We start from the raw sequence: 26,220 nt of genomic DNA, 5'->3' as shown, positions 1-26,220 counted from the left end.
CAGACTGTACAAAACACAGCTATCAACAGTCACTCATCAACTCTGTCACTTTTCTATTTTTAAAAGTGGGAGTCTGAATAGGCTTATGTAACCAAAAGATGCAAGGCAGACCACTTTGAGTGAACTGGGGGGGGCGGGGGGGGCGGAATCCGAGGAGTATAGAATTTCTATTGATGCTGGACCAAGCATCTTAGAGAAAAAATGCATTCTTCTTTTCCCCGGAACTCGGCCTTTTGTCTCACCATGGAAGAATCAAGCATGCCCCCTAGTGGGAGGATGAAGAAAGATGCGGGGAAATGGTGGTGGTGATGAGTTTGTGTGGACAGAAAGGATGGAAGAACCTGGGAAGAGAGAGAATCAGGAAGTGGGTACCACCCAGGGAGGTTGCTAGGGGCCACCTCTAACCACTCGTGCTGACAACAGGCATACCAAGACCTTCATGGTCCATGCTTATCTTTGAATAGTTCCTGACTCTGTGGCGAACGCTTGCCTCCCTCATCTCTTGGTTCTCAGCTGTCATCTTTCCTGACCTCACCCAGGCCAAACTCCTTGTTACACCGCAGCCCCAGACCTCCGTATTAATGGAGCTATCTCTTGTGACTTAGTCTGCCATCCAACCTGAAGCCTGTCTGGCTCACCACAGAACCTCGTGTGTAGGACAGGCCTGGCACCTGAACTGACCTTACAGGACACTGGAGCCTTGGCCTGTACTGGAGGTTGGCAGGCCAGACACCAGCTGGTTCCAGGGCAAGCAGAAGGACTTTATTAGAGAGGCCGGGAGGACATATATTTACACGGGCCATGAGGGGACACTAAATGAAGCAGGCGAGGCAGGATTTCCCAGCTCAGACGAGTTCCACCTTGGCATTGGGGTACACGGCCACCACATCATATCCCTCTGGTGGCTTGACCCGCGCCTTAGCATGGTTCTCACAGTACAGTCGTTCATCCAGGAAGAAGTATCCACGCTGCTTGAGATTCAGGCCGCAGTCGCTACACATGAAGCACTCGGGATGGTAGAGCTTGTCCCTTGCCTTGACGATGGTTCCCCTGGTGTGGGGGGAAGAGGGACAGGTGACTGACATAGTCTAGGACAAACCTCCACCAGGACCCTGGAGAACAGAGGTGGAGTTGTGGCGGCGCTGGTGGGCAGGGTGGGTACTCACACAATCCCGTGGCCACAGCGCGTGCACTCTGGTAGCCCCTGCAGGCCACTCAGCGGAGCACCCAGCTTGCTGGCTGCTGGCTTGAGGTTCCTGGGACCACCAGACCCAGGCCGCTCCCCTGAAATCCAGAGTGCAGGTGGTATGAATGGGGCAGGTGAGATAAGAACCCCACTTCTGCAGGATGTTGCTTCTGGGCCCTGGTCAGAAGCCTAGAGGGGAAGCACTTGGTTGGTATGAGGTAAGGGAGAGCCACATGGTGGTCCAGTGGAAATCAGAGGGTGAAGGCACAGTCATGGTGAAGGCACAGACAGGACCCGAAGAGGGGCAGATGGCTGGAAGGTGTGGATCAGTTGGGGTTGGAGGTGTGGAGGGTAAGCTGGGGTCCTGCAGGGAGAGGGGAGGCAGATGAGATAAGGTGTTGGGAGCCTTACCGCCTTCGCCAGCCTCAAGCATGCCTTGCAAGTAGCGGAAGGATCCGGACTGCTTGGGTTCCGAGGCCGCTGGCTCTGCTGGTTCCCTCAACATCTTGTAGACCTCTGAACCCAGGTCCACCCTGCAGTCTCGGTTCCGAGGGAGAACCCTGGCTGTGTCAGCACTGGGCAGGAGAGAGATGGAAGGCTAGAGTGGGAATTCCAGTCTTGGTTCTGACAGCCTTTTCAGTCAGACTATAACTCCGTGAGTCTCCAAGATCAAGCCTTAGGGCCCAGGATGAAAATGGTTGAGATCTGATGGATTAGGATGGGTCTGGGCATGACTTCAAAGGCCTGGCCTCTGTCCTACCTGGGAGGTGGAGGAGACACATGCAGAGCGCTCATCTGGGCTGGCAGGGTGACCTCATTGCTGCTGCCATTGTGAGGGACCGGAAGGCGAGGTGACTGACCGTATGGAGATCCCAGGCCGGATCTGTTGTCTTCCAGCCCAGTCCCAGAGACTGAGGACCGCCTGCTGGTCGCTGGACTGCCATCCTGTAAGAGTGAGGCCTGAGGCACTAGGAGCCCTCTGACCTCTGACCACTCCCGGTGACTCTCCTCCTCCACCCTGCTACGCCAGGCCTCTATGTCCACTGTGGACCACTGCATTGACATCTCTAGGCCACGGTAACAGCACTAGGAGCCCTCTGACCTCTGGCTGTTCCTGTAGACGTGGACTTTCCTCCACCCTGCTACGCCAGGCCTCTGTGTTGGTTAGCTACCTCTGTTCTGACATTTCTTTTATACCCAAGCAGCAAAGGGGTCCGGGGCTGGAAATACAAAAAGGGACTCTTATCCTATAGCTGGAAAGGGCCCTAAGAGCTTTCGCAAAGGTCCTTCAGAGGGAAGTCTGAGACGCAAGGGTGCTGCCCTGGGGTCAGCTTCTCTGGGCCTGCATCCCATTCCTGCTCGCCACTCTTGTAGCTTTCCTGGGGAGCAGCAGACAAGGAGTAGATGCAGCCTGGTGTCTATGGTTGAAAGAACTGGATGAAGAGTGACCTGAGCTTGCCCCTCAGTCTGTAAGGACAGGCTAGGGGCTTTGGGGGGTGGGTCTGAACAGGATCTGGGTGCCTGTGTCCATGCAGAGTCCAAAGTGGTGCTGCTGACCTCAGCCCACAGGCACACAGCCTGCCCACAGCAATACGAACAAGGGCACACATCCTCTCACAAGGGCATTTAAAGATATGGGTAAGGACAATACACACACACACCAGCCAATGTCCCGATGTACACCTTTATTTACGTATGCTAGTCATCCTGGGGAAGGCCGTGTGGCTAAGCCTGGGCTGGCAGGTGAAGTAGCCTCATTTATGGCATAAAGCTCACGTTCAGGCCATGGGTGTGTCCCAGTCTAGGGGGTGATATATGTAGGCCTTTCTGCTCTGCAGTGTGGACAGGGAGCCTGGGGGAAAAGGAAAGGGAAAGTTCCCTAACAGGAAAGAGACCAGCTGGGGCTCAGGCAGTTCCCAGCACTGGAACAGTCTAGCTTGCCAGGCTCTGCCTTGATTACCCCTGATCAGCTGGGTAGGGCACCTCTTTCCCCCTCAAATCTCAACAAAGGTAAGAGGCCTTCTGGACAAGTAGAGCCCCATTGATGCTGCTGTGGTGGCGGCAGCAGCAGCAGCAGCAGCAGCAGCAGCAGCAGCAGCAGGAGCCCTGGTCCCCAGTGAAAGGCCCTAGAAACCTGAGCACCCTCACACATGTGTCTGCAGGGTAGACAGGCAGGCAGGACGGACGGGCCTCTAATGGGGACCAGATGGGTTGTGGTCGGTAGGGGTATAACTGGGGAGGAGGTGGGGCTGAGCTCTGCATGAGACTTCAGTGGAAAATGGGGAATGGGAGTCAAGAAGCAGAGGCTGGGAGGATGGAGGTCCCTCACTCACCGCCCCCGCCCCCACCCAGCAGGGTGTGGGAGCTGACTGCAGGGTCATCAGTGAACTATGGCCCCTCCCATGGCCACCCATGCAGCAGTTTCTCTAGGTCTGAACTCAGTGGTGACCTCGGTGTGTGTGTGTGAGTGGCAGCTCTGTCACCCCCTGGTGTACGTTAGTCACCTCTCTGATCCTGTTTCTTCCCCTAACCTGGACAATGTGATGGTCTCGGTATCATGGCTTCTCGGGATGCAGTACTCAGGATGAAGTGGGGTGACTGATTGCACCAAGTGCGAGCATGGTGTCAGGCTGGGTGACTGTCATGGGAGTTCCTGCACGCCCTTTCTTCTGTTTCCTCTCTTTGGCCAGCAGTGTCCCTCCCACACACCTGACACTCCCCGCTCTGAGCTACAGCCTGGTACTGGTGTGCTTGGTGAAGTCTCAGAAGAGTGTGAGAGGGTAGCTAGACATAGGACACTATGAATGGAAGTCAACACTACAGCCAGAGGGACAGGTGGCTCTCTTCAAGGCTGAGTCTCAGCTCCCAGTGTTCAAGGCCCCACCCCCACCCCCCATCACCCAAGCTTTCCTTAGTGCTCTGCTTCTTCCACCCTGAGTGGCCCACGTGGGCCTCGAGAAAAGAGGGTCTCCCGTGGCCTTGCAGAGAATGTGGTCCTAAGGCTGCAGTTACCTGCCCCATTCCACTAGGGGATACGTGCCAGGAGTGCCCTGTGTTGGCCTAGGGCTAAGTGTGGTTGCTTCCCTCTCTGCTGGTTCTAGCCGGCCCCACCCCCGCACTCAGAGGGTGGGAGCAGAGTGGGGACAATGAGTCTTGTGTCTGTGCTCCTGGGGACACAGCCCTGCCGGGGGTGGGTAGGGTGTTTTTGTCACCACCCCACAGAGCCCAAGACCTTTTAAGTACAAAAGGGGGGCAGCAGCTGGGGGAGCACTCTGTTGTTTGTGGAAAATCACTCTCCTTACAGTAAGGGCCGCCACTGCAAGGCACAGTGAGTGGCCTTTGAAGGAAACCCTGAGGAAAAGAATGGGGGCAGGAGATGCTGCTCTGCAGCCCTGGCCGCCTGACCCCATAGGGAGGTCTGCAGCCCCAGCCTCCCAAGCCTGTAGGGGAGCCATTCTGCACCCCAGCCTTCCAGCCCCAAAGAGGAGCAGCCCCTGGTCCCCAGCCTTGGTCTGGTGATTCCTTCCGCTCCCAACCACGTCTGTGCTGTCCGCTCAGCACGGGTGCCCTGAGAAGAGCTGGGCACCTCACAGCAACTACCCACCTTCTGTTCCTTGTTGCCTGGCTGTTTTCTGCCAAATCTGTCCTCTCCTCCCTGCCTGTAGGACCTCAGATAGAGCAAAGAACGCTTCTAAGATCCAGATGTTTTCCAGGAGGAGCTGAAGTCCGGGATGAAGGACCTAAGAGCCTCTGGGTAGCTGTGCCTCCTCCACCCCTACCCTCTCTCTTCTGTGCTCTCTGACCCAGGGCACACTCACCCCTGGGCTTGCGAGTGCTTACTGGGTACATTTCCTCTTCCCACACCCTTCTGCCTAGGTCCTAAGGTCTGGGCTTGGATATCCTTCCTCTGGGGAGCCCTGTCTGACTTCTGGTTGAAACCTCTTCCCTCTGCCCCGGTCCTTTTCCTTCCGTATGAAGAACACAGACAAAAGCAGGCCTCTCGTGTTGAGTGCTCTCGATTCAAGCTACACCACAGACTAGCCCAGGATCCACCTGGTCCAGCTCTGGAGCAAGCTCTAGGTATCTGAGTCTGGGGCACTTGGCTACCCCTCTCATGAGACACTAGCATCCGGGTTCCCTCCCTCTCCTGAGCACAGGGCAACAGCTGCCACTTCCAGGTGACACAAAATGAGAACTCTCCAGCCTCAGACAGAGTACATAAGGCTGGCACAAGTCAGGAGTGGCCACAGCCTAAGCTCACCCGCTGCTCTAGGCTGCCACCTCCCCACCCCCATCTCTCCCCAAGCCTGTTGACTTCTTTTTGATCTGGCATCTCCGGGTATGGGAGTAAACCTCAGCTCAGTGTGTGGGAACCCTGAGCCAAGGCCTAGCCCAGCCCCAGTCCATCACAGGCCCCCTTGCCAAGAACGCAGGATTACTTGGAGTCAGGACAAGCCCACTGTAGGTGCTCACCACCTCAAGAGCATGGGACAGAGGCAGGCATGGCCCAGAGCAGCCTTCTGCTTCAGTTTATGTCCTGGCCCTCTGAGCATTAGTGTGAGAAGTTCACTGGTACGGGTGAAATCTGGATCATGCCTAGCTCCTCAGCCCTGGTCTCACTCTGAGCCAGCTGGGCCAGGCCAGCAGTGTCTGTACATACCTGAGACTCAGGGTCAACGTGGATCCTATGTGCTTGAGCCTTGTCGTCAAGGGCACTGGGCCAGTTCTTGTTCTCAGGCCTGCAGCAGGAATTGGGGTGGTGAGATATGTCTGCCTATGAGTCCTCCCCATGCCTGGGAGTCAGGGACAGGAGGGGTTAGGCTCGGGGCTCAAAGCAGGGAGAAGGGTGATGTCTCAGCATTTCCCCGTTCAGCACAGTGGTGTCTCCTGACGCAAGGCGCCACCAGCTCAGGTCCGCCACCCTCCTGAGGCAGGGCTGTGTGTTCCCTTCCCTGCCAGTGGCCTCATGCCTTCCCCATCTCTTTCCTGAAGAGCTTGCCGCTCAGACACTTCTCCCTCTCTGTGGCCTGCAGAAACTCCACTCCAGGAGGCTCAGATCGCAGCAAGGCAAAGCCAGGCCTCACACATGGATTAGCCGGGAGCCAGTCCATTCATCCTCTGACCTCCATAGCCTCTGGCCGGGGCCTGGGTGGCTCTCAGGGAGGTGAAATGGAGGCTGTGGGGGAGCACCTCCCCTCCTGCTGCCTCCACCCCCTCAGGCAGAGTCATCACTGATGTCTGCCCAGCCCAGATGGGAAACAGGCCATTAGGAAATTCCTGCTTCGCCATAGAAACCAAAAGCCAAACACCACTCGGGAGGGAGAAAAACATCGTAAAGCTGCCATAAGCAGGACAGGCGGGCCTAAAGGCTACGGGCCCAGTCCTGCCACTCAGTAGCTCTACGAGAGGCAAGCCAGGAGGGTGTGTGGACCGTGGGTTGGCAGGCAATGTATAGCAAGCCTGGTTGGACTGAGGAAATAATGTCCCTCAACTAAGAGGCCTCCTGGGGCTTCTCAGAGCTCAGTCCTGCCTCCTTTCTCTTGTTGGCTCAGGGATTTTTTTTTTTTTTTTGAGACCAAGTCTCTCTACGGAGCCCTGAGTGTCCTGGTACCCATTATATAGACCAGGTTAGCCTTGAGTTTACAGAAATCCACCTGCCTCTGTCTCCCCAGTGCTGGGATTAAAAGTGTGCGCCACCACACCCAGCTCAGTGATTTAATACTGTGTCCACACTGACTCAGCTCTCTCACCCCTGTATACTCTGCTCCCCATCTTCTGGAGGCCAAGCCTTTCCTCACAGCCTTTGTTTCTAGCCACTCAGCTAGGTTCCTAGTGACGCCTCTAAAAGAGGTGTAACCACATCTACCTACTCTGATATGACATACCAGGGAGGTCTTGTTTGGCTGTTTATATTTTTCTAAACATCTGCCCAGAATGTCACAAGCCTGGGGCCTGAGGGTCAGAGCACCAAGTCTCCAGTGCCGTGCGAATGACCCAAGGTGTCAGATAAGAATGGAGGACTTAGTCATGTATTGCGCTCTACTTCAGGCTATGCAGGTGATGCCAGCTGCCCATCTTTAAACAAAACAAGAAGCAAAGGTTGGGCTGTGCAGAGGTACCAAGGGATGGCAACAGAGACTCCCTGTGGCAGAGCGTAGTTGGCATGAGGAAGGTCCTGATCTACAGAACAAGCCCAAGAGATGTGATGTGACGTGGATTATTGGATGCCTGCCTTTGGCTCCCTGTAAGGTAAGTCCAGAGGGAAACAAGGGCTTCCCTGCACCTCTCAGTTTGTGGGAGAGCTAGCAGAGCCCTAGAGGCAGGGAAGCTGCTCTAAGCAGAACGCCAAGTCCCTCACGTAGCCAGGTCATTAGCCTGACCCTCTCCAGAGCCTACAAAGGGGGTGGAAGATGTGTGTTGTGCCCTGGCATAAGCCCTGAGGAGTGAGCTGGACGGGGAGCAGGGACAGAGGCCTTGGAGGTAGGTCCAATAGAAAGAGGGTTAGGCTAGGTAGCCATGTTGCCAAATTCCCCCAAGTCTAGTGTGTGCAGATCGGAGATGGTGGAGAGAAGGAAAGCCTTGGGTTTTCACTCTGACTGAATGAGCCTGGCACTTCCTCACCACTCAGTGTCAAGATCACAAGGCAGCCCCTGATGTGGGACTGAAGAAGTTTGGGATCGGGGTGGGTTGGGGGTAGGTAAAGCACTTGCTGGAAGGCAGATGGCCCTGTCACACGGACCATGTGCTCTCATCAGCTCCATGGCCACATGGCGTTCTGAGACTGTAATTCCCAAAATGCAACAGGGAAGTGGCCTCCTGGCTCCCTCCATGCCTAGATTGGAACAAATGACCAGGGAAGGAAGGAAGGGGGATCTCCACCCCGCTACCATCCCTGACATCATTCTCTCTGGGAATCTCCTGACTCAGGACCCTTTGAGCCTCCCCACAGCTCTGCCATCACTAGGGCTGCCCTCATTCAGCGAGAGAACAAAGCCAGAGGTGAGTCAGGGCCCAGGAACCCAGCCAAGCTGGGAGGCCTCAGAGGCTACTTGCGGGCAAAGCTTCCCCTAACCAGCCATGCCTCCGTCTGGCAGAGAGTGAGGAATGGGATGTATGGGAAAGGAAACACGGGCTCATGGAACTCGTGTGGATATCTTAGATAGAAGGGTCTAGATGAGGCTGGGGAGTTCTCTGTGTGCCAAATGGAGCATAGACTTGCAGCTGGGCTGCTCAGAGCTCAGGGAATGTCCGAGATTCCTGACCTCAACAGGGACCTGGTCACAGGCCAGGCGCAAACAAGGGCTACCTTATAACCCTCCTCATCGTGTTAAAGGCTCTGAACCAACGGATCAATCTGGCGTGGGTTAACTGTGTTGTGGTTTGGGAATGGTTTCGCCCACACAGATCCACAGGGGGTCCTGGAAAGTCCCTGTTAGCAGTGAATGTGGCAAAATTGAGCTGTGTCTCTGGGCCCAGGCAGGGAAGGTGGATGGAGAGATCCTACTCAGCTAGAATTGAGCCAACTGCTCATGGGAACTGGTTAAAGAGCCAGGGCCTGAGCAAGGCAGAGGCTTGAACCTTCATCCCAGCACCATCTTTGGGACACAGTTACCTGGCCCCCACCCCCATCCCTTCATGACGGGGCTGCACAGTGTTACATGGTCCACGGAAGGAAAGCTTGTTCCAAATCCAGATTTAACCAGAGCAGAGTCATAGGGCCTGGTAAAGACAGCTGTTGAGGCAGAACAGCTGTGGGATTGGTCAGAAAGGTTGGCAGACACTTGAGGAGGAGAGAGAGAGAGGGAGGGAGGAGAAGGAACAGGAGAGGAGACTGGTTATGTGACTTTAAGTGTCCTCTACCTTGCTACTTTCATCTGTAAAGTGGGCCTATAACTAGGTTTTACATTTTTAAGTTAATTTGAAGATGAGCTGGTCAACAAACTGTCCCCTTGGAGGAGAAAGGACTGATGTGTTTTTTGTTTTGGATTTTTGTTTTGAGATAAGATCTCACTCCGTTGCTCAGGTTAACTCTGAATTCCTGTTGCTCCTATCTCAACCTTCCAAGAACTGGGATTATAGGTGTGTGCCACCCAGCTCAAGATCGTATTTCTGCTGCCACAAGGGCAACAAAGCACTCTGAGCTAACTGGTGCTAATCAAGTACCATGAAAGCACCAACCCCTAGGGCTGGGCCCCGATGGGGTGCTCCGAGGTGAGGCAGAAAGGTTGTGTGGGCTCAGTTTCCCAGACTGGCCAGCACTGCCCCCCACACCATGTCCTCTCGCCTTTCCAGCCCAGCCTGCCCATCTGTACCTGCTCACAGAGAGTGTGAGGTGATCATGGCAGCCTTTAATGCCCACCTGTACCTGCTCACGGAGAGTGTGAGGTGGTCATGGCAGCCTTTAATGCCCACCTGTACCTGCTCACGGAGAGTGTGAGGTGATCATGGCAGCCTTTAATGCCCACCTGTACCTGCTCACGGAGAGTGTGAGGTGATCATGGCAGCCTTTAATGCGGTTCTGAGCTTCCAAGTGTGTCATGAACTCTGTGCTCTCACCGTTGATGGCTTGGATCAGGTCACCCGGGCACAGGGCAGCCAGGGCCGCTTTGCTTCCAGCATGAACCTGTGGTCAGACAAATCACGTGGTTGGCACAGTTATCACGTGGCCTCCTGCACTAGGTTCCCTTCAACCTCAGAACATGGCCGGTGTGGCCTCGTGCCAGTGTGACCTGTGGGTGGGCAAGCCAAGAGGCTGGCTGAGGTCCCCTTGTGGCCTCTGATTTCAAGGCCCGTCTCCAGCCCCTGCAGACCTGGTTAGATGTAAGGATATATGAGGGGCTTCTTCTAGCCTGGGACAAATGGCATGCCACTTTATAGTCTGTGTAGGGACACTAAGACATGCAAGGGACACTCAGACACACAAGACACGTATGCCCAGACACACACGGAGCATGGACATGTCCTAAGCATTTTACACTGACAATACCCTACTCAGGCAGCCCTTGACCCTACTTATTGATCTCACCTCTCATGCCCACCAAACGTTCACCTACTCCACCATGCTGTGGTTACCCCATCTAAACACCTGCAGGGTACTCAAAGGCACCAGACAGCACTCCACATCTTAACTTCCCCAAATGCTGCTCCTTCCAGCTGGCACTGGAATCTTCTGGTTCTTTAAGCCTGATTACTAACTAGCCCACTCCTCCGCTAGACCTCAGCGCAGAGCCCAGTTCCTCTGAGAGTACCTCCTTGTGCCCTCATTACCCGCACCCTGCATTGCCGATGCATTGTTACAATTAAAAGGGGGAGGTGAGTACATCACCTCCTTAGACAAGTTCAAAGCCATCCAGTTCCAGCTACCAGCCTGTACTCTAGGGTTGTAACTCCATCTCGGCTTCCCCGGCAGGACCCCTAGTGTCCTCTATTGACCCAACAGACTCAAGCACTTTTGGTCATCTGATGAAGGTCATGTGATGTGGGTGGGGGAAGACTCACAGAGACGTCTAAATAAGAATCTTGGGGGACTGAGGTGGCAGGGCACCCTGGAAACAGACTGGGAACAGACGAGGGTCTTCACTCCAGCCTAGAATGAACAGCCAGCACTTCCCTGTGGCTCGAGACTTGCCAATGACCTTGTTCCTATCAGTGGGGCTGGGGCTGGGAGGTCCTGGCAACCCGGGCAGGCTCAGCTCAGCCAGTTTCTAATAGAGAGTGGACAATGCCAGGTGCTGGCAGTTCCTTGGCTAGAAGCTTGGTGTGAGCACTGCCCAAGCTGCCTTGCCCTGAAATAGACTGTCTCAAGAAATATTCTTTTTCCCCTTCCTCCTCCCACCCCCCATGTGTATACGTGTGTGTGTGCGCGCGTGTGCGTGTGCACGCACGCTCACCTGGGTGTGCATGCGTAGAAGCCAGAGGCTGGCATCAGTATCTTCCTCCATGGCACTCTGCCTTTGTTGTTTTGAAACATGGACTCTTACTGAACCTGGAGTTCACCATTTTTGGCTAGACTATCTGGCCAGTGAGCTTCTGGGATCTGCCTGTCACCACGTACCCCAGTGCTAAGGTTACAGGCATGCTTTACCATATCTAGCTTTTACATGAGTCCTGGGGATCCAAACCCAGATCCTTATGCAAGCATTTTACCTACTGAGTCATCCTCTCCCCAGCCCTGCACCTGGCTTTTTTAGGTGGGGGCTGGAGATTAAACTCAGGTCTGTGTTTACATGGCAAGCACTTTACCAACTGCGTTATCTCCCCGTTTTGCTCAAAGAAACTTCTCTTCTAAAGTATGCTATCCTAGCCAACCAGTCCACCATAAATGTTCACTTGCTGAGCTTGGACACCAGGCGCTTGCACAAGCCTGTCCTCTTGGGGCAGGTGCCCACTTGGCACCATCCAGTCCCATTCTCCTGTCAAGATTCTGCCAGGGCTCCCCGCTCTTCATGGCTACCTGATCTGTGCCAGAACTTTGCCGTATCTGGCACAGGGTAACCTCTCAGTCACCAGGTGAGGCCAAAGGTGTTCTCATGCTATCTACAGATGAACAGAGAGAGGGTTGGAGCAGGGGCACCTTGGCCCAGTCCCTCCACTGGACAGGAGTCTTCTTCCTCAGGGCTAGCTGGCTGCAAGATGACTCAGCCAGCACAAGGGGTGCATTCAGGTCCCTGTAGGTGGAGGAAGTTCCTGGAAGCAGAGGTGGCTGGGATGTGGCCAGCTCCATTGAGCTTGGGGAGTTCTGGTCAAAGAGGGCGCGAAGCCAGGAAACCATGACTTCCAGCTGCCCTCTGCACGCATTGTCTCTCGAATTCTCACGGCAAGCCCATTTCCTAGACTAGGCAACCGAGGTCCAAAGAAGACAAAGAAATGTTTAATTAATAAATGGCCGAGTCCGAATTCTAACGCAGGCTAACTGGGTCCAAACCAAAGTTTACACTGTTAACCACTGTGCTTCTCCGCAGAAAGGAAGAGCGTGAAGATAACGCTCCAGGTGGAAACCCAGCATTATAATGGCTTATCTAAGAGAGAAGGAGGGAGGCTGGTGTGACTTGTAGGATCATTAGTGAAGGGAAAGTGATAGGGACCAAGTAAGAGAAGTGGCAGGGACCAGATATTGCGGGGTCTATAGGCCCTGGGGTGAGACGCTGGAATTTCTCATGGGGTTGGGAACCATGGAACATTCTAAACAAGGAAATCGCTGGATGTGGTGGAATTTGGTCAGTCATCCAGCTGTGCCGCACAAGATAACCAGACAGACAGGGGAAAGATGGGAGCAGTGAGGTCAGATGGAAATCTGGAGCATGAGTCAGACCCTCACCTGCTGCATTCCAGACCCTGCTGTGCCCACTGCAGAAGCCTGTGGTGGGTGGGAGCCACAGAGGGTCACATCATCTCACCAAACAGTCACAGCAAACTCCAAACAGGCCTGGATTCCAGCTCACACCCCCCTTCTCTGTGTATTTTAATTTCTCTGTGCCTCAGTGTCCCAATCTACAACGTGAGGCCGAGAGTCTAAGGGATTGTAACAGGGACGTCCAGAGTCAATCATGGCAAATAATATCTCTACAAGAGGCTGGGCATACAGCCATGCTCATTCCAAGGACTGGTTGCTGGGAAGGTGCTGGTACCAACACTCGATAGGGTGGGGCCTGGCATACTGTGATGCTTGGAAAAGGCCAGTAGTCATTACAGTTTGCCTATAAGGAAGAAGCCCTGTACACTGTTCTTGGGGATCCTAGAGGCTACCTGGGCAAAGACTGTAAGCTCCCAGTCAGCTTAATAATCAGCCCCCTACTGCCTATATGAGGCTGTCCCTTTCTACTGGACTCTGGGTAAGGGGGGCTCTGGAAACAGAAGGGGCTCTGGGAGGACACAGGAAGGGATCTAGAAGTCCTTTAGTGAGGACACTCCCACACATCACCAGTCCCTGTGCTGTTGTTGCCCCTGAGGTACCTGCTAGGCAAGTTGGGGCCTGTGTCTCCCCAGCTCTGTAAATCTCCCCAATCCCACCCTAACCCTGGCTCAGTCATCCTGGCTCCTTAGGTCGGAGCTACTGCCACATGACTTTGGGGGATAAAGAGGATTCCTCTCTTCCAAACTGTCTGTCCACCAGGGGCCTGGACCTCCTCCCACCAAGCCCCCATCAGTGCCAAACAAGGCCGGGGCAGCCTCTGCTGACGTGTGGAGGCCTTTCCCTGTTGGACAGGCAGCCGCGTGGGCAACAGATGTCTCAGCTCTCAGCCGCCTGCAGCAGTCAGCCGTGACCACTGAGCCTGTCAGCGGCCTCACACCCAGGGTGCCTGGCCCGCTGGCTGGTCTAACACCCTCCTCTGCAGATACATAGCATGATCCACCAGGCAGACATAGATGCTCCCCCCTCTCACACATACACCCTCTGCCACACACACACACACACACACACACACACACTCACTCTGAGTGGGGATCTCTAGGGGGAACAAGGAGATGAAAGTCTCCTGGATGTGCTGAAGGCAGACCTCACTTGGCCCCAGGGACCTGCTGGTGAAGACAGATGTGGGAGGCCTCCTAGGACAGCTGGTCCTGCCTGTCACCCAGGCTCCCAGATAGTGGATTCCACGATTCCACACCCACAGGGTGTCTATCCCTTCCCAAGAACTGAGAAGTCTCTAAAGCTTGGCCCAGCCTTCAGGGCCAGAGGAAGCAGTAGAGTGGGAGAAGGGGGTTCCCCAAAACTCAAGGAGCCTCTGTGGGGAGAAGGGATGTCCATATCTGTCCTCCCTCTGGACTGGGAGCCACCAAGGGCCGAGCCTGGGTTCTCTTCTCTTTTTTGGCTCCAAATCTGGGGAATCCCTGCCTCAGGGCCTGAGCTCCTCCCCTGCTCTGTCTTCAGACCAACTATCTCTCCAGGGCTGTGCCCCTTTCTCTTCCTCTTCTACCCCCGGTCTAGGAGCAGAGTATGGTCCTGGGACCCTTGAGGACCTGGACTAGGGCTGTACTGGTCCCTGGTTTTGTGTTGGCTTGTAAGGAGGGGAACCACACCTCATCATCTCCCCTTTGCCTGGAAGCCAACAGTCCCTCTTGGTCACTTCCCCTAGAGTGACTGAGGTCAGAGAAGAGAAACTGAAGTTCAGAGGATGGGGAAGAGGGTGGACTTCTCAGGACAGCAGACCCTCTAGGGCCACTCAGACCTTTGGTAGGGGAAGACGGCTTTCAGTTACTTTGCCCCAAAACTTCAGGCAGGATTGGGTCTGAGGAGTTTCTGGGCCTCTGTAGAGCTGTCCAGACTCCTGGCCCAAGTCTGAGGGTTCTTCCCCGGCCCACAGTGACTTCCCCTAAAGAAAGTCAGCGGGAAGCTGGTGTGTGAACTCTTGGGGAGTCTCACCACCAAATGGGGCAGACTGTGCGGGAAGGGGGGTGGGGCTGCTCTGCTCTGCTGGAACTCCCTTCCACGGCACACGCAGGTCACCCAGACCAACCCTCTGCTTTCAAGCTTCAGACACGTCGAGGATCTGGGTCCTGAGTCTACCACAAGGACAAGGTCTCAGTCCCGGGACCACCCTGCTGCCCCGCGGGGGTCGTACTCACCCGCGAGATGGTGAGGGGCGCGCTGAAGTCCCGGCCGCCCACCAGGCGGAAGCCCCAGGGTGAAGGGCCGCGCAGGGTCACCGAATGGGGCATCGCGGGCCGGAGCTACAGCCGGAGCTGGAGTCGGACACGGAGGAGTCGCCGCCGCCACTGCCGCCGCCTGGCCGCCGCGCCCCGCCCCCGGCCTGCCCGCCCCCGAACCCCCCTCCGTGTCCGCGCCCTGCGCACACCGATTGGCCCCGCGGACGCCCGACCCTCCCACTTTGGGGGCTCCGAGGACCGCCCCTCACTTTCTCAGGCTGCACCCCCCCACACCCGCTTATTGAAACCCCCACAGAATAGGGTCCGCTCCGATGTCTGGGTCCCGCCTGGCCGCGGAGCCGAGCCGGCTGTGGAAGCTCAGACACCCGGCACCGGCCCTTTGAAGTCGCTTTTACGGGCCGGTGCTCTAGCCCGGGGAGGGATGCAGGGCTGCGGTGGCTCTGATGGGGGATGGGGCCGCGCCTTGTTCCCAAACCACTTCCAGGTTCTGGCGGGCCGACCTGCCTCCCTACCTCTGAGCATGTGGGGCCCTCTGAACACCACCGCTGTTAGAACCTTGGGCCTGAGTAGCCCTGGACTGGGGACACAGACCCAGGACAGCAGCAAGCCGTGGGTCTATGATGGGGTTGGGGGTGGGTGTGAGTGGAGTAGAAACGGAAAGGTGACCAAAAGAATTTGCAGAGGCCAGGCTGATTTCCTAGAGGAGTTGACCTCTTTCTGGCATCTATATGCAAGGTGCGTGATCTTTCCAGGTCTCCCGCTTCTTGGGCCTTTTGAGAGAGCGATCTTGTCTGCAAGGAGTGTTGTGTCTCTTGGCTTTCCGGAAAGGAGAATGGCTGGAGCAGTGACTGTCTCCCAGGGCCCTTCTCTCCCCGCGGGGATGTCCTTTAACAGCTTCTGAAGGTGCCATGGTTTGTCCAGACCACTCTCTGGGTACCTCAGTCTCACCACATCAGACATCACCTGCTTCTCTAGACCCAGAGGAGGCTCCTAGCTTAGTCAATATTCTTGGCAACCCTTGGTGTGCCCTCTTGGCTGAAGGTAAGGCTTAGGATGCTCACAGGGTGTGAGGTGTGAGGGACTACTAAGGCTTGAGAGGTACAAAGTAAGGACGTCCCATCCAGGGACGTCTTCCTGGTGGGGAGGGTGCTGCCATCTCCTCAGCTGGGAGAAGTGACATGCGTGGTGTGTGTGCCACTGATGCATGTTTGAGTGGGGGTGGGACAGTGAGGAGGACACATTGAGAATAGACATTGGGCCCACCCTACTGTGTGCCAGAGGAGGTTTGTGCTTGGTCCCAGGCAAACATGGGCCCCACATGGACAGACATGGGTGAGAGACCATTTTCTGTGTGGTCTCTCAGGGCTGTAGACCAGAAACTTCCAGCAATTAGATCCCACTAAATGGAGTGGAATGAGTTCAGCCACAATTTACCACTGGTTGTCCTGAGGGTTGAGCGTACACCGTGGGCCATGGTCAGAGACCCCTCGTCAGGATTCTCAAGAACCATAGCAAATGTGACAGTGATGAACCTCGCTGGGGGTTGAGGGAGAAGAGCAGGTAGTTCTTCAGGAATCTGTGGAGGTTCCCAACCAATGCACTCCATCGTGGATTCTGGAAACTTTTCCTCAGACATTCCTGCTTCTCTCTATTGATTCATACATCTCCAAGACCTGCCGTCTTCCTGTCCTGAAACCCCTCATTACTGTGTGGGGGTGGGTGGGTGGTTCAGTCTTCCTGTCCATAACCTTGCTGGCATTACGGCCTTTCTTCAGAAGCTTCTGTCACAGGACTGGAGATGAGGAGGAAGAGAGAAGAAGGATGGTTCTAGAATCTGCTCTATAAAGTTCCCCATGCCATTGTGCAGGGCCTGGGCAGCTTAGAAGGATGCAGGTCCATGGCTGCCATCATCTACATGGGCTCTTGGTGACTTCCTCACCTAAGAGCATCAGAGGCCCATCTCTAAAAGCGTTCTCCCATAGGAGAGAGGCCTGAGTAAGCTGTGCTCCTGGGGTGGGGAGGTAGTCCTTAGCAGTGGACATACTGTATGGCTATTCCTGAGCTAACTTGAGGTTGGAACAGCAGGTCCACTAAGAGTCAGGTCCTATGGCCTCTCCAACACTCCTAAGACCCCCTTTGTGAAGGTCTCGGAGTTCCCTTCCGGCCTTAACGGCCTTGGTCCTGGGAGATTGCTGTGTTGCTGAATCCCTATGGTGGTGGTGTAACAAGTCACAAGGTAGCCATGAAAGCTAGAGGCTTTCTCAAGGTGAGAATGGGTGGTGGCTGGTCACAGCTCACCTCTGTTCTAGTGGCTTCATGAGTCTTCAGGCATACCGACTACCGAATGTGACCAGACTGCTCATTTCATGCATTCCTCATTCATCCAGCAAAACTGTGTTGAGTGGCTTCCATGTGCCAAGGCCTAGGGCTGCCAAGGGTTGGGGTTGAGACACCCGATGAGGACAAGAACTGTGTCTGTCTCACTTTTCTCCAATATCCAACAAAGAACCTGGCTATTAACATTGGCTATGTTAATGCCGTAACTGTTATGGGAATCATTATCTTAGCTTAGACCTTGGCCATGATTCAGAAAGAGACCAGGAGGGTATGAGGGGGCTTAGAAGAAGGAAGACTTCTGCTTCTGCTTCCTTAGAGACCACACTTAGTGGTCTTGTCCTTCAAGGGAGCCCCAAGTGGCTCAGGGCATGATGCCCAGGCCCTCTGTGTAGCCAGGACTGTCCAAGGCCAGAGGAAACCACAGTGCTCTTTCCTTGATGGGTTGGCAGAGCTGGCAGGCTCCAGCAGGAGCAGACGCCCTTGGGAGCTGCCCTTGGGCCTGAGCCGAGGGCGAAGGGGAGGGCGGGACCAGAACAACTTCAGGCCTAGGGAATGCTCAGCTCAGACTGTCCAGGGGCGCACACAGCCATGAGCAGGGTGGGGTAAAGTTGATGGGCCTGCTCACACTTGAAGTACCTTTGTGTGAGGCCACAGTGCTGGCCAGAGGACTAAGACACTGACCTGCTGTGGCCTAGTGGTCACTGATCTGTGGGTGGAGCTTGCTCTATTCAGGCTCAGCTCCCCAGAGCCAAGGTGTCCCTCCTTCAAGATCCAGCTCTCTTCCCCCAGCCACTAGCCTAGCTGGAGAGCTGCATCCTTGCGGGCAAGTCCTTTCCTTTTGTTGTGCCCAATCCATACTTCTGACTATGGCAGGATCCCAGAGAGCCAGCAGAGGAGCGAACTGAAAGAGTCCTGTTTCTGTGTCCTGTCTGGCCCAGCTCCAGGCCATATTACCTCTGGCTCCCCAAGGTTATGTCTCTTAGTAGCCTGTGATTGAGGTCAGGTGCTGGTGAGTCTGTAAGCACATAGGACAACGGGTCATGGGAGGGCTGTTTGGGCCTCCTGGGGGATTAGAGCTTTGGTATTGTAGTGATAGGGAGTCAAGTCAGGCCCTAGGCAGGGTCTGGGGACTCTGCAAAGGGTAGACCGCCAGAGGCATGGACCAGAAGGAAGGAGGCTGGAGTGGGACAGCCTGTAAGGTGGCTTGGGAACTAGGCCCAGCATGCCCAGGGAGGACAAAACGCCATCAAGAGTGCAGCTCAGCTGGCCTTTAAGCTGTGTTTGGTTCCACAGAACACAGAGGAGGGCGTGGCTGTGGCTAAGGGACTTTCCCAGCTCCAGTTTTATGCCATTTAATCCCTCAACAACAACTTAGGAAATGCTGACTACGTGTCTAGCCTATACTGGGTCAATGGGACTTGAGAGGCTGAGGTTTGGGGTGGCAGGTACCATCTTTAAGGGGGTCGAGATGCTGGAAGCTCTGGAGAGAGTCAGTCTCCCAGGGGCCAAACAGGAATGAGGCTGATTCTGCCAACAGGGGCCTAGTTGCTGGCCCCGAGCCAGATTCCAGGGCAGATACAAAAGCAGAAACAAGGCTCTTCAGAAAACAGATTTTGGAGGAGGTGTGAGGGGCCACCCCAAGCTCACACAGTTTCTGGTGGTTGATCTGGAGCATAGACGCTGGTGGGCGCCTCCCTGCTGTAGTCTTTCTGCTGGTGAAGAGCTGTGTCTCAGCCGTCCTTGTAGTTACCGCCTGCACCTCCGTCACCCGTCAGACCTGCTCAGACTCAGAGGAAACCAGCTTGCTCTGGGTGGCAGGGCGGGGACAGGTGTACCCAGCTGAGCCTATGAGGCCCTAGCCCTGAGGCCTGGGAGAAGAAGGGTGTTGGGTGGATAGCATCTCACACAGGGGTGGCAGAAGGCAGGTGGGAGAGACAGAGGTGGCCCAGCCCTGACAGGGAGGTGACAGGACAGCCTGTCAGTCGTGGTGGTGGTGAAACCCACGTGATTGAGAGTTGAGCAACTGAGACCTTGAGGTAGCAGTCCTAAAAGACAGCACAGCCTCACCCTTGCCTTGGGGTGACCCTCATCTTTTTACTCACCCAGTTGTCGTTCAGGACAAAGGATGCAGGCAGCCTGCCCAGGATTACCCAGCCTCTCCCAGCTCCAAATGTTGTAATTCTCCCTATAGCCTCCGCATTAGCTACTTTTTGTTTTTGTTGCTATGATAAAATACCTGACAAGAAAAAAACCAAAAGCCACAAACAAACAAGCAAACAAACAAAACTTGAAGAAGAAAGGGTTATTTTCACTCACAGACGGCGACCACAGACCACCATGGTGTGGAAGATAGAGAGGTAAGAGTGTGAGGCCAATGACCATGTTACATCATCAGTCAAGAAGCAGAGATGAATGCATGTGCTCACCTCACACTCTTGCCTTTTCCTTTCTGTTCAGTTTGAGACCTTACCCAGACGGTGGGATGATGCAACTCACATGCAAGTTTTCCCTCCCACAGTCACACCTCTCTGGAAATGCTCTCACAGACATATCAGAGGTGTGTCTCCCAGGTGATTCCAAATCCAGTCAAGCTGACAATGCAAATATGAAAATTAATCACCATACTTTGAAACAGAGCCCTACATGAGGAGCTCTTGGGTGTTTGGCTTCCCCTGGCAGCTGAAGGTCTCTGTTAGTCCAGGTACACCAGCTCTCACAAGGGAATCAGCTCCTGGGATGAGCACCTGGGACTTGTGTTCATTCTACGTCCTCAACACTTTTGGCCATGGCCTGCTCGTCACCACTCCCGGATGAAAGCAAGGATTCACGATCCTTCCTTTCCCAGCCCAGTAAAGAGAGACACTGCCATATGGTACAGGAAAGGCAACACCAAAAGAGCAGAGATGACAGAGTACAGGGACTGCCACTACAGCAAGCCAGTTACCGTGGCTCCCATCTGACACATTGCCATTCATGGCTGTACCAGGCTTTGGACTCCTAGCGCCGCTGTATGGCTTTAGTCTTGTTCTAGAGACCACATCCACAGACACACACAGTGACCTGACCAGGACCATCTCTTCTCAAGCTTGAGGACCCTCTGCCCCTTCCCAACCTCTGGAGCTGACATCCAGGGCGCCTGGGCTGGCTGGGGAGTTCCAGGCCATGTCTCTATTTCTACACTTCCAGTAAAATAGAAATGAGAGATGTGAAAACGGTGTTTCCGGTATTATGGCACATGCTATTTAGGATCTGTCCATTTCGTCAATGGTTATTTTTGAGCCTTCCTGTGTCAGGCACTGTTCTAGGGCCGAGAGTTGAACAATTAAGCCTTTATAACACACACAACTGTATTGCCTCACTTGGAAAAAACTGCAAAGATGAAAATTCCTGGCTCTTCTCAGGATGCAACCTCACACCCCCATTGCCCTTGAATTTCTCACTAGCATAGTTGAGGCCTCTGTTTCCTGCTTCTGAGGGGTCATGAGGCCATGATGCTAATGGGGCAGAGGCTCCAATAGGCATTGGCCTATCTCCAGTCTACCTTCTCAGCCCTATCCTTTCTTCTTTATAATTCTTAAGCTTTTTGAATTTGGCCAGGGTTTCTTATTGGCCAGGCTGGCCTCAGCTTAATATGTAGCCTAGGATGACCTTCCAGTCTTGATCGTCCTGTTTCCACCCCTGCCAAGGTCTGGAATCACAGACATGTGCTTCCATGACAGTTTCATGTGACGCTGGAGCTCAAGCCCAGGGCTTTAAGAATGCTAGGCGAGTACTCTACCAACTGAGTTGTATCCCCAGCCTCCCACCCTATCCTTTCTGTCCCTGAGGGTGATGGTCCCCATCACAGGGGGCGTTCCTTTACTCTGATCGGTCTTGGTGAAGTACTCTGCCTAATGGTACCCAGTGGCCAGTGGTGAGTGCGTCACGGGCTGGTGAGGGCTATTCAAGGCTGGCCTCACCTCCAGGTCTGGCTACTGGACACCCCAACTGTGGCCATCTGGTGGGAGCCTGACCTCCCATGTTGCCTAGAGAATGGGGCAGAGGCATGCTGCTGGAGGCTAGCAGCTGCCAGCTGGCCCAGAGGTCTGGGAATCCAGGTGCAAGGGGCTATGGGGATTAGAGCAGGAAAGGCCGGATCCAGGCCTGTGAGGGTGAAGCTGGACTGAGGCTTCTGGAGGTGACTGGGGGAGTGGAGGAGAGCAGGGCCTGTGAGTCAGCCTCATATCTTGGGTGGCTATTTTCTTGGCTCCTAAGAAAGCTTCACAGTCCTTCCTCATTTTCTTTGTTTTCCAAAGCGAAGTCTGTTGCTGGACATATCTGGGCTCAGCTGTGAGGTGTGGGAGGCTGCTCTCACGCTCACCCTCAAGGGCAGTGGAGTGTTCACGCATTTTGAACCTCAACCTACAGGGTGCCTAGCCAGATTAGGTACTTTCTGGGAAATCACGGTGTTAATGGGAAGGTAGACCTCTGTAAGGGATAGAGGGGCCGTGCCCACCTCTCCCACACTCGGAGCCAGATTATGCCAAGAGAGTACGAGAGTGCAAAGGAGGAACTCGTGTGAAGGGCTAAAGAAGAGTGTTTCATCTCAGGGAAAAAGGAGAGAAAGGGCTGGGCCTGGGCTTGACGAGCATTGTGGAAAGTGTGGCAAGCACTCTGGGACTCACAAGCTCTGAGAAGTGGCTGTGTTCAGGACTGAGACAAGCTGACTTCAAAAAGCTGTGACATCAGGCTTTGGAGCGTGAAGTATTGCTGGCCCAGGGAGGGAGAACAAGTGATCTCTTTCAGAGAAGCGTGGTGTTCTAGAGTCAGAGAGAGGTGGACTGCTTCCACAGTGCCTCATAGGGATCTGTAGCCCTAACGCCAATCGGCCCCTGTAGGAAATGGTGGGCTGAGTGTAGCTAATAGGGAAACACGGTTATCATCGTGGGAATTGCTTTTCTGGAATTAATAAAATTGACTGGACCTCATTAAATCTGATTATTAATTTATCAGACTAAAAGAAAAAAATGAGTTTTGTGATTATCTCAAAAAATGTTTGATAAAAATTTACCAGTTATCCACAAACCATAAAGAATAGGAAAAATTCTCATCAGAAGAGAGAGAGAGAGAGAGAGAGAGAGAGAGAGAGAGAGAGAGAGAGAGAGAATATCAGTACCTAAAATCCAGTGTTGGGCTTAACAATCTAGAAAGTTCCATTAATACAGATTCCCAGCAATGTTTTTTCCACCATTATTGCTCAGTATTTCTCTGGAGGTTGTAACTAGGAAAATAAGATAAAAAGAAATAAGAGATATGTACTGCTAGGTGGTGGTGGTGCATGCCTTTAATCCCAGCACTCCGGAGGCAGAGACAGGTGGATCTCTGTGAGTTTGAGGCCAGACTGGTCTACAGAGTGAGTTCCAGGACAGCCAGGGCTACACAAAGAAACCCTGCCAAAGAGGTGGTGGTGGTGGGGTAAAGGAAATGAGTAACAAGCAGTAGACAGAGGCAAAGGGCCATTCTTTTAGATGTTAATGTGAGTGCATCTAGAATGTCCAGGAGAACCAACTGGAAAACTACTATGAAGAATGGAGAATCCATAAGGGTGGACTAGAATGAAATAAATTCATACATACATATATATATATAGATAAATAGATAGATAGATAAAGATATATAGATATAGAGATAGATAGATAGATAGATAGATAGATAGATAGATAGATAGATAGATACCCATAGCTTTTTAAAAGTGCTAAGTCATAGATAATTTTAACATGTGATGAAAACAGGGGCTAGAGAGGTGGTTTGACAGTTAAAAGCATTTGCTACTCCTGCAGAGGACTTTGGTCTGGTTCCCAGCACCCACATGACAGCTCATAACCACCTGTAACTTCCATTCCAGGGGATCCAGAACACTCTTCTGACCTTCCAGAGGCTTCTGTACATGTCTGGTGCACAGACACACTCAGGAACACATGTAAAATAAATGCATATTAAACTTCCTAAGGCCAGGTGGTGGTGGTGGTGGTGTACACCTTTAATCCAATCCCAGCACTCGGGAGGCAGAGGCAGGCAGATCTCTGTCTTGAAAAACCAATAAAACAAACCCAACAAAACCCAACAACAACAATAACAACAACAAACAAACAAACAAACAAACAAACCCCCCAAGAAAAAATTTTTTTGAGACAGGGTTTCCCTATGTAGCCCTGGCTATCTTGGAACTCACTCTGTAGATCAGGCTGTCCTTGAACTCACAGAGATCTACCTGCCTCTGCCTCCTGAGTTCTGGATTTAAAGGCATGAGCCACCATGCCTGACCTCAAAAATTAAAAAAAAAAAGCCAGGTGGTGGTGGCTCATGCCTTTAATCCCAGCACTCGGGAGGCAGAGGCAGGCAGATCTCTGTGAGTTCAAGGCCAGCCTGGACTACAGAGTGAGTTCCAGGAAAGGTGCAAAGCTACACAGAGAAACCCTGTCTCCAAAAACCAAATAAATAAATAAATAAATAAATAAATAAATAAATAAAAGTTTTAAATGTAATAAATAATTTGCCATTCACAATAACAGTGGAACATAGAAATGAATTAGAGCTCATTAAAGGCCTAGGAATATTGATATGGGTAGATTTAAAAGAAAACAAAATGTATGAAGCATAGGCCATGTTACTTTAAAAAAATGAATATTTTCAATCTTATTAATGGATGAATTCAATGAAATTATAACAAAACTTATTTGGATGGGAAGGATCGACAAGATCCACTGAAAAGGTAAATATGGGGAAAAATAAATAAGAGGTGCTCTACAGACCTCAGCGTATACATGCAATACATCTAAAATAATTAAGCATAAATGCATGAGTAGATCAGAGGAATCCACAGTATATGATGAAGCATGAATTTAATTCGGAAGAGAGGGAAGTTCAATCAATAAATTGTAGATGCAAGTTTCTGTCCTGCCTGGTCCCACAGCTGTTCAGTCCCAAATAAACACACAGAGGCTTATATTAATTATAAACTGTTTAGCCTATTGCTCAGGCTTATAACTAACTAGCTCTTATGCTCAAATTAACCCATAATTCTTGTCTATGTTTAGCCACATGGCTTGGTACCTTTTCTCAGCCCATCATTCTTATCTTACTGCATCTGGCTGGTGACCCTGTCTCCCTTTCCTCTTCCCAGAGTTCTCCTAGTCTGGTTGTTCCATCTATACTTCCTCCCTGGTTACTTGCCAATCAGTGTTTTATTAAATCAATGCAAGTGACAAATCTTTGCAGTGTACAAGAGCATTATCCCACAGCATTTCCTCCTTTTTTCTTTTCAAAACAAAAACCCTGAATCTAATCTCCTTTGTTTAGCCTTTTTTTCTGACCATTATCCATAACAATTTGTAATCAACATTTTAAACAAAGACAAACATCCATAATCCATTTTTTGGAAATGTGGCCATAGTTTTCTAGGCTACTTCCTGCTGATTGGGTGTTGGTAATCTTATGGGAACCCAAAGAAAATTTAAAATTATGGTCAAGTCCTGACTAGAGTAGTCTGGGAGCCTGGATCATTTCAGCCAGGAGCCTTGAAGCCTTTCTGGATGCAGAACTCAGAGGAAACTGCAACAGAGGCACTCTGAAATGTTGGATCATGTGGGCAATCTGTTCCCATTGGAGATTTTTCATAGGGTCTTGCTTGATGGAACCATATTAACCTGAAAGGAATCCACAGCTTCTCATCCTCTGTGGAAGCAAAAGCAGAACCTCTTTTCCAAAGTAACTTATCCTTAGACCCAAATTTTGAAGTCAAGATACCTTTAAAATATATGTGTTGGTTTAACTTAGCAGCTTTTACAATCAAACGTCTTTCTGCAGTTAGCTTATTAACAGTCAAAAAATTCAAAGAAAATACAATAATAAACACAATCCAGACTCTCTGTATATTTTCCAACTTAATGTGGCTTATTTCTTTTTTTATTACTTTTACTGTCTCTTTAAAGACTTTATTTTTTTATTTTTTTATTTTTTTTTGGTTTTTCAAGACAGGGTTTCTCTGTGTAGCTTTGTGCCTTTCCTGGAACTTGCTTTGGAGACCAGGCTGGCCTTGAACTCACAGAGATCCACCTGCCTCTGCTTCCCGAGTGCTGGGATTAAAGGCATGCGCCACCACCGCCCGGCTAAAGACTTTATTTTTTAAAACTATTTATTTCTTTATATAACTACTTATACTCCTTTTCCTCTCTCTTCCAAGCCTATGCACATTTTTACACACACTGTAAACCATTTAGAGTTTTTTTTTCCATCTGAATCTGTCCTGTTGAGTATCTGTAATCCTTTTATGACCAGGAGAATTTTTAAATTGTTAAGCTGCATGGCTAGGACTGAACCTGTGATTTTGGCTGATGGCTCCACCCCGCTAGGTTTTTCAACATGATGGAGGTATATTTACTGCCATCTCAGGGAGCTATACTCACAACCAACTCTGGGAAGCAGTGGGTCTATGCCTCTATCAAGCAGGTTGCAGCCCAGAAACCTTATAGCAAAAGCTAAATCTGCCTTGAAGAGTGCTATGTGGCTTGGAGACACCTCTGTGTACTGTGGTAGGAATCTGTCATGCTGTGCTCAAGTTCGAACACCTTGGTATCTCTGTACCACTGCCAGCATGAGAGACACAAACTGGGAAGCTGTTCTTAGGTCCATTTTATAATCATTTTAAAGCTCTTTCAGGTTTTAGGTGGAAATTCTTGCCACCACATTTGGGAGCCAGTTGTAGCCCAGTAAATCTTTCCCACCCACTGGTACCCAAATAACCAGTCAGAGGCTTAATATTAATTACAAACTGTTTGGTCTATGGCTCAGGCTTCTTGCTAGCTAGCTCTTTCATCTTAAATCAACCCATTTCTGTTAATCTATGATTGCCATGTGGCTGTGGCTTTACCGATCTGCTGGCATCTGGTTGCTCCTTGGGTGGTGGGCTGGCATCTGCCTCGACTCTGCCCTTCTTCTCCTTGTATATTTCCTTGGATTTCCCACCTGGTTATAACCTGTCTTGCCATAGACCAGAGCAGCTTCTTTATTAACCAATAGTAGTAACACATATTCACAGCATACAGAAAGAC

General features: G+C 52.3%; 1 protein-coding gene across 3 annotated transcripts; it reads right to left on the bottom strand.

Moving 5' to 3' along the window:
- Positions 1-230: 230 nt before the first annotated feature.
- On the bottom strand, positions 231-14,916 carry Pdlim4 (PDZ and LIM domain 4). 3 transcript variants are annotated; one of them, XM_052758613.1, is made up of 7 exons: positions 14,753-14,916; positions 9,652-9,809; positions 5,847-5,925; positions 1,947-2,131; positions 1,598-1,761; positions 1,167-1,284; positions 231-1,050 (listed from the first exon to the last, which is right to left on the bottom strand). In XM_052758613.1, the coding sequence occupies exons 1-7, from the start codon at positions 14,843-14,845 to the stop codon at positions 846-848; spliced, it is 1,002 nt and encodes a 333-aa protein (XP_052614573.1). In that variant the 5' UTR covers positions 14,846-14,916; the 3' UTR covers positions 231-845. The 3 variants fall into 3 exon arrangements, with proteins under 3 accessions (XP_052614573.1, XP_052614574.1, XP_052614575.1); XM_052758614.1 differs by having other exon boundaries at positions 234-1,050; positions 9,658-9,809; XM_052758615.1 differs by lacking the exon at positions 1,167-1,284 and having other exon boundaries at positions 868-1,050; positions 9,658-9,809.
- Between the last annotated feature and the right edge of the window lie 11,304 nt (positions 14,917-26,220).

This window comes from Peromyscus californicus, unplaced genomic scaffold, assembly GCF_007827085.1.
Source record: "Peromyscus californicus insignis strain IS unplaced genomic scaffold, ASM782708v3 Scaffold_3__1_contigs__length_106647218, whole genome shotgun sequence".
Taxonomy (NCBI): domain Eukaryota; kingdom Metazoa; phylum Chordata; class Mammalia; order Rodentia; family Cricetidae; genus Peromyscus; species Peromyscus californicus.
Note: the sequence above shows the minus strand (reverse complement) of the source record. Positions and strands in the feature narration are given on the sequence as shown.

What these genes read in the sequence shown, in the direction of transcription:
- Pdlim4 (XM_052758613.1), bottom strand. Translation starts at nt 14,845, where the DNA reads ATGCCCCATTCGGTGACCCTGCGCGGCCCTTCACCCTGGGGCTTCCGC. An exon ending in CGCCCCTCACCATCTCGCGG is followed by an intron (nt 9,810 to 14,752) that starts GTGAGTACGACC and finishes GTCTGACCACAG; the next exon opens with GTTCATGCTGGAAGCAAAGC. An exon ending in GTGTCTCCTCCACCTCCCAG is followed by an intron (nt 1,762 to 1,946) that starts GTAGGACAGAGG and finishes TCTCCTGCCCAG; the next exon opens with TGCTGACACAGCCAGGGTTC.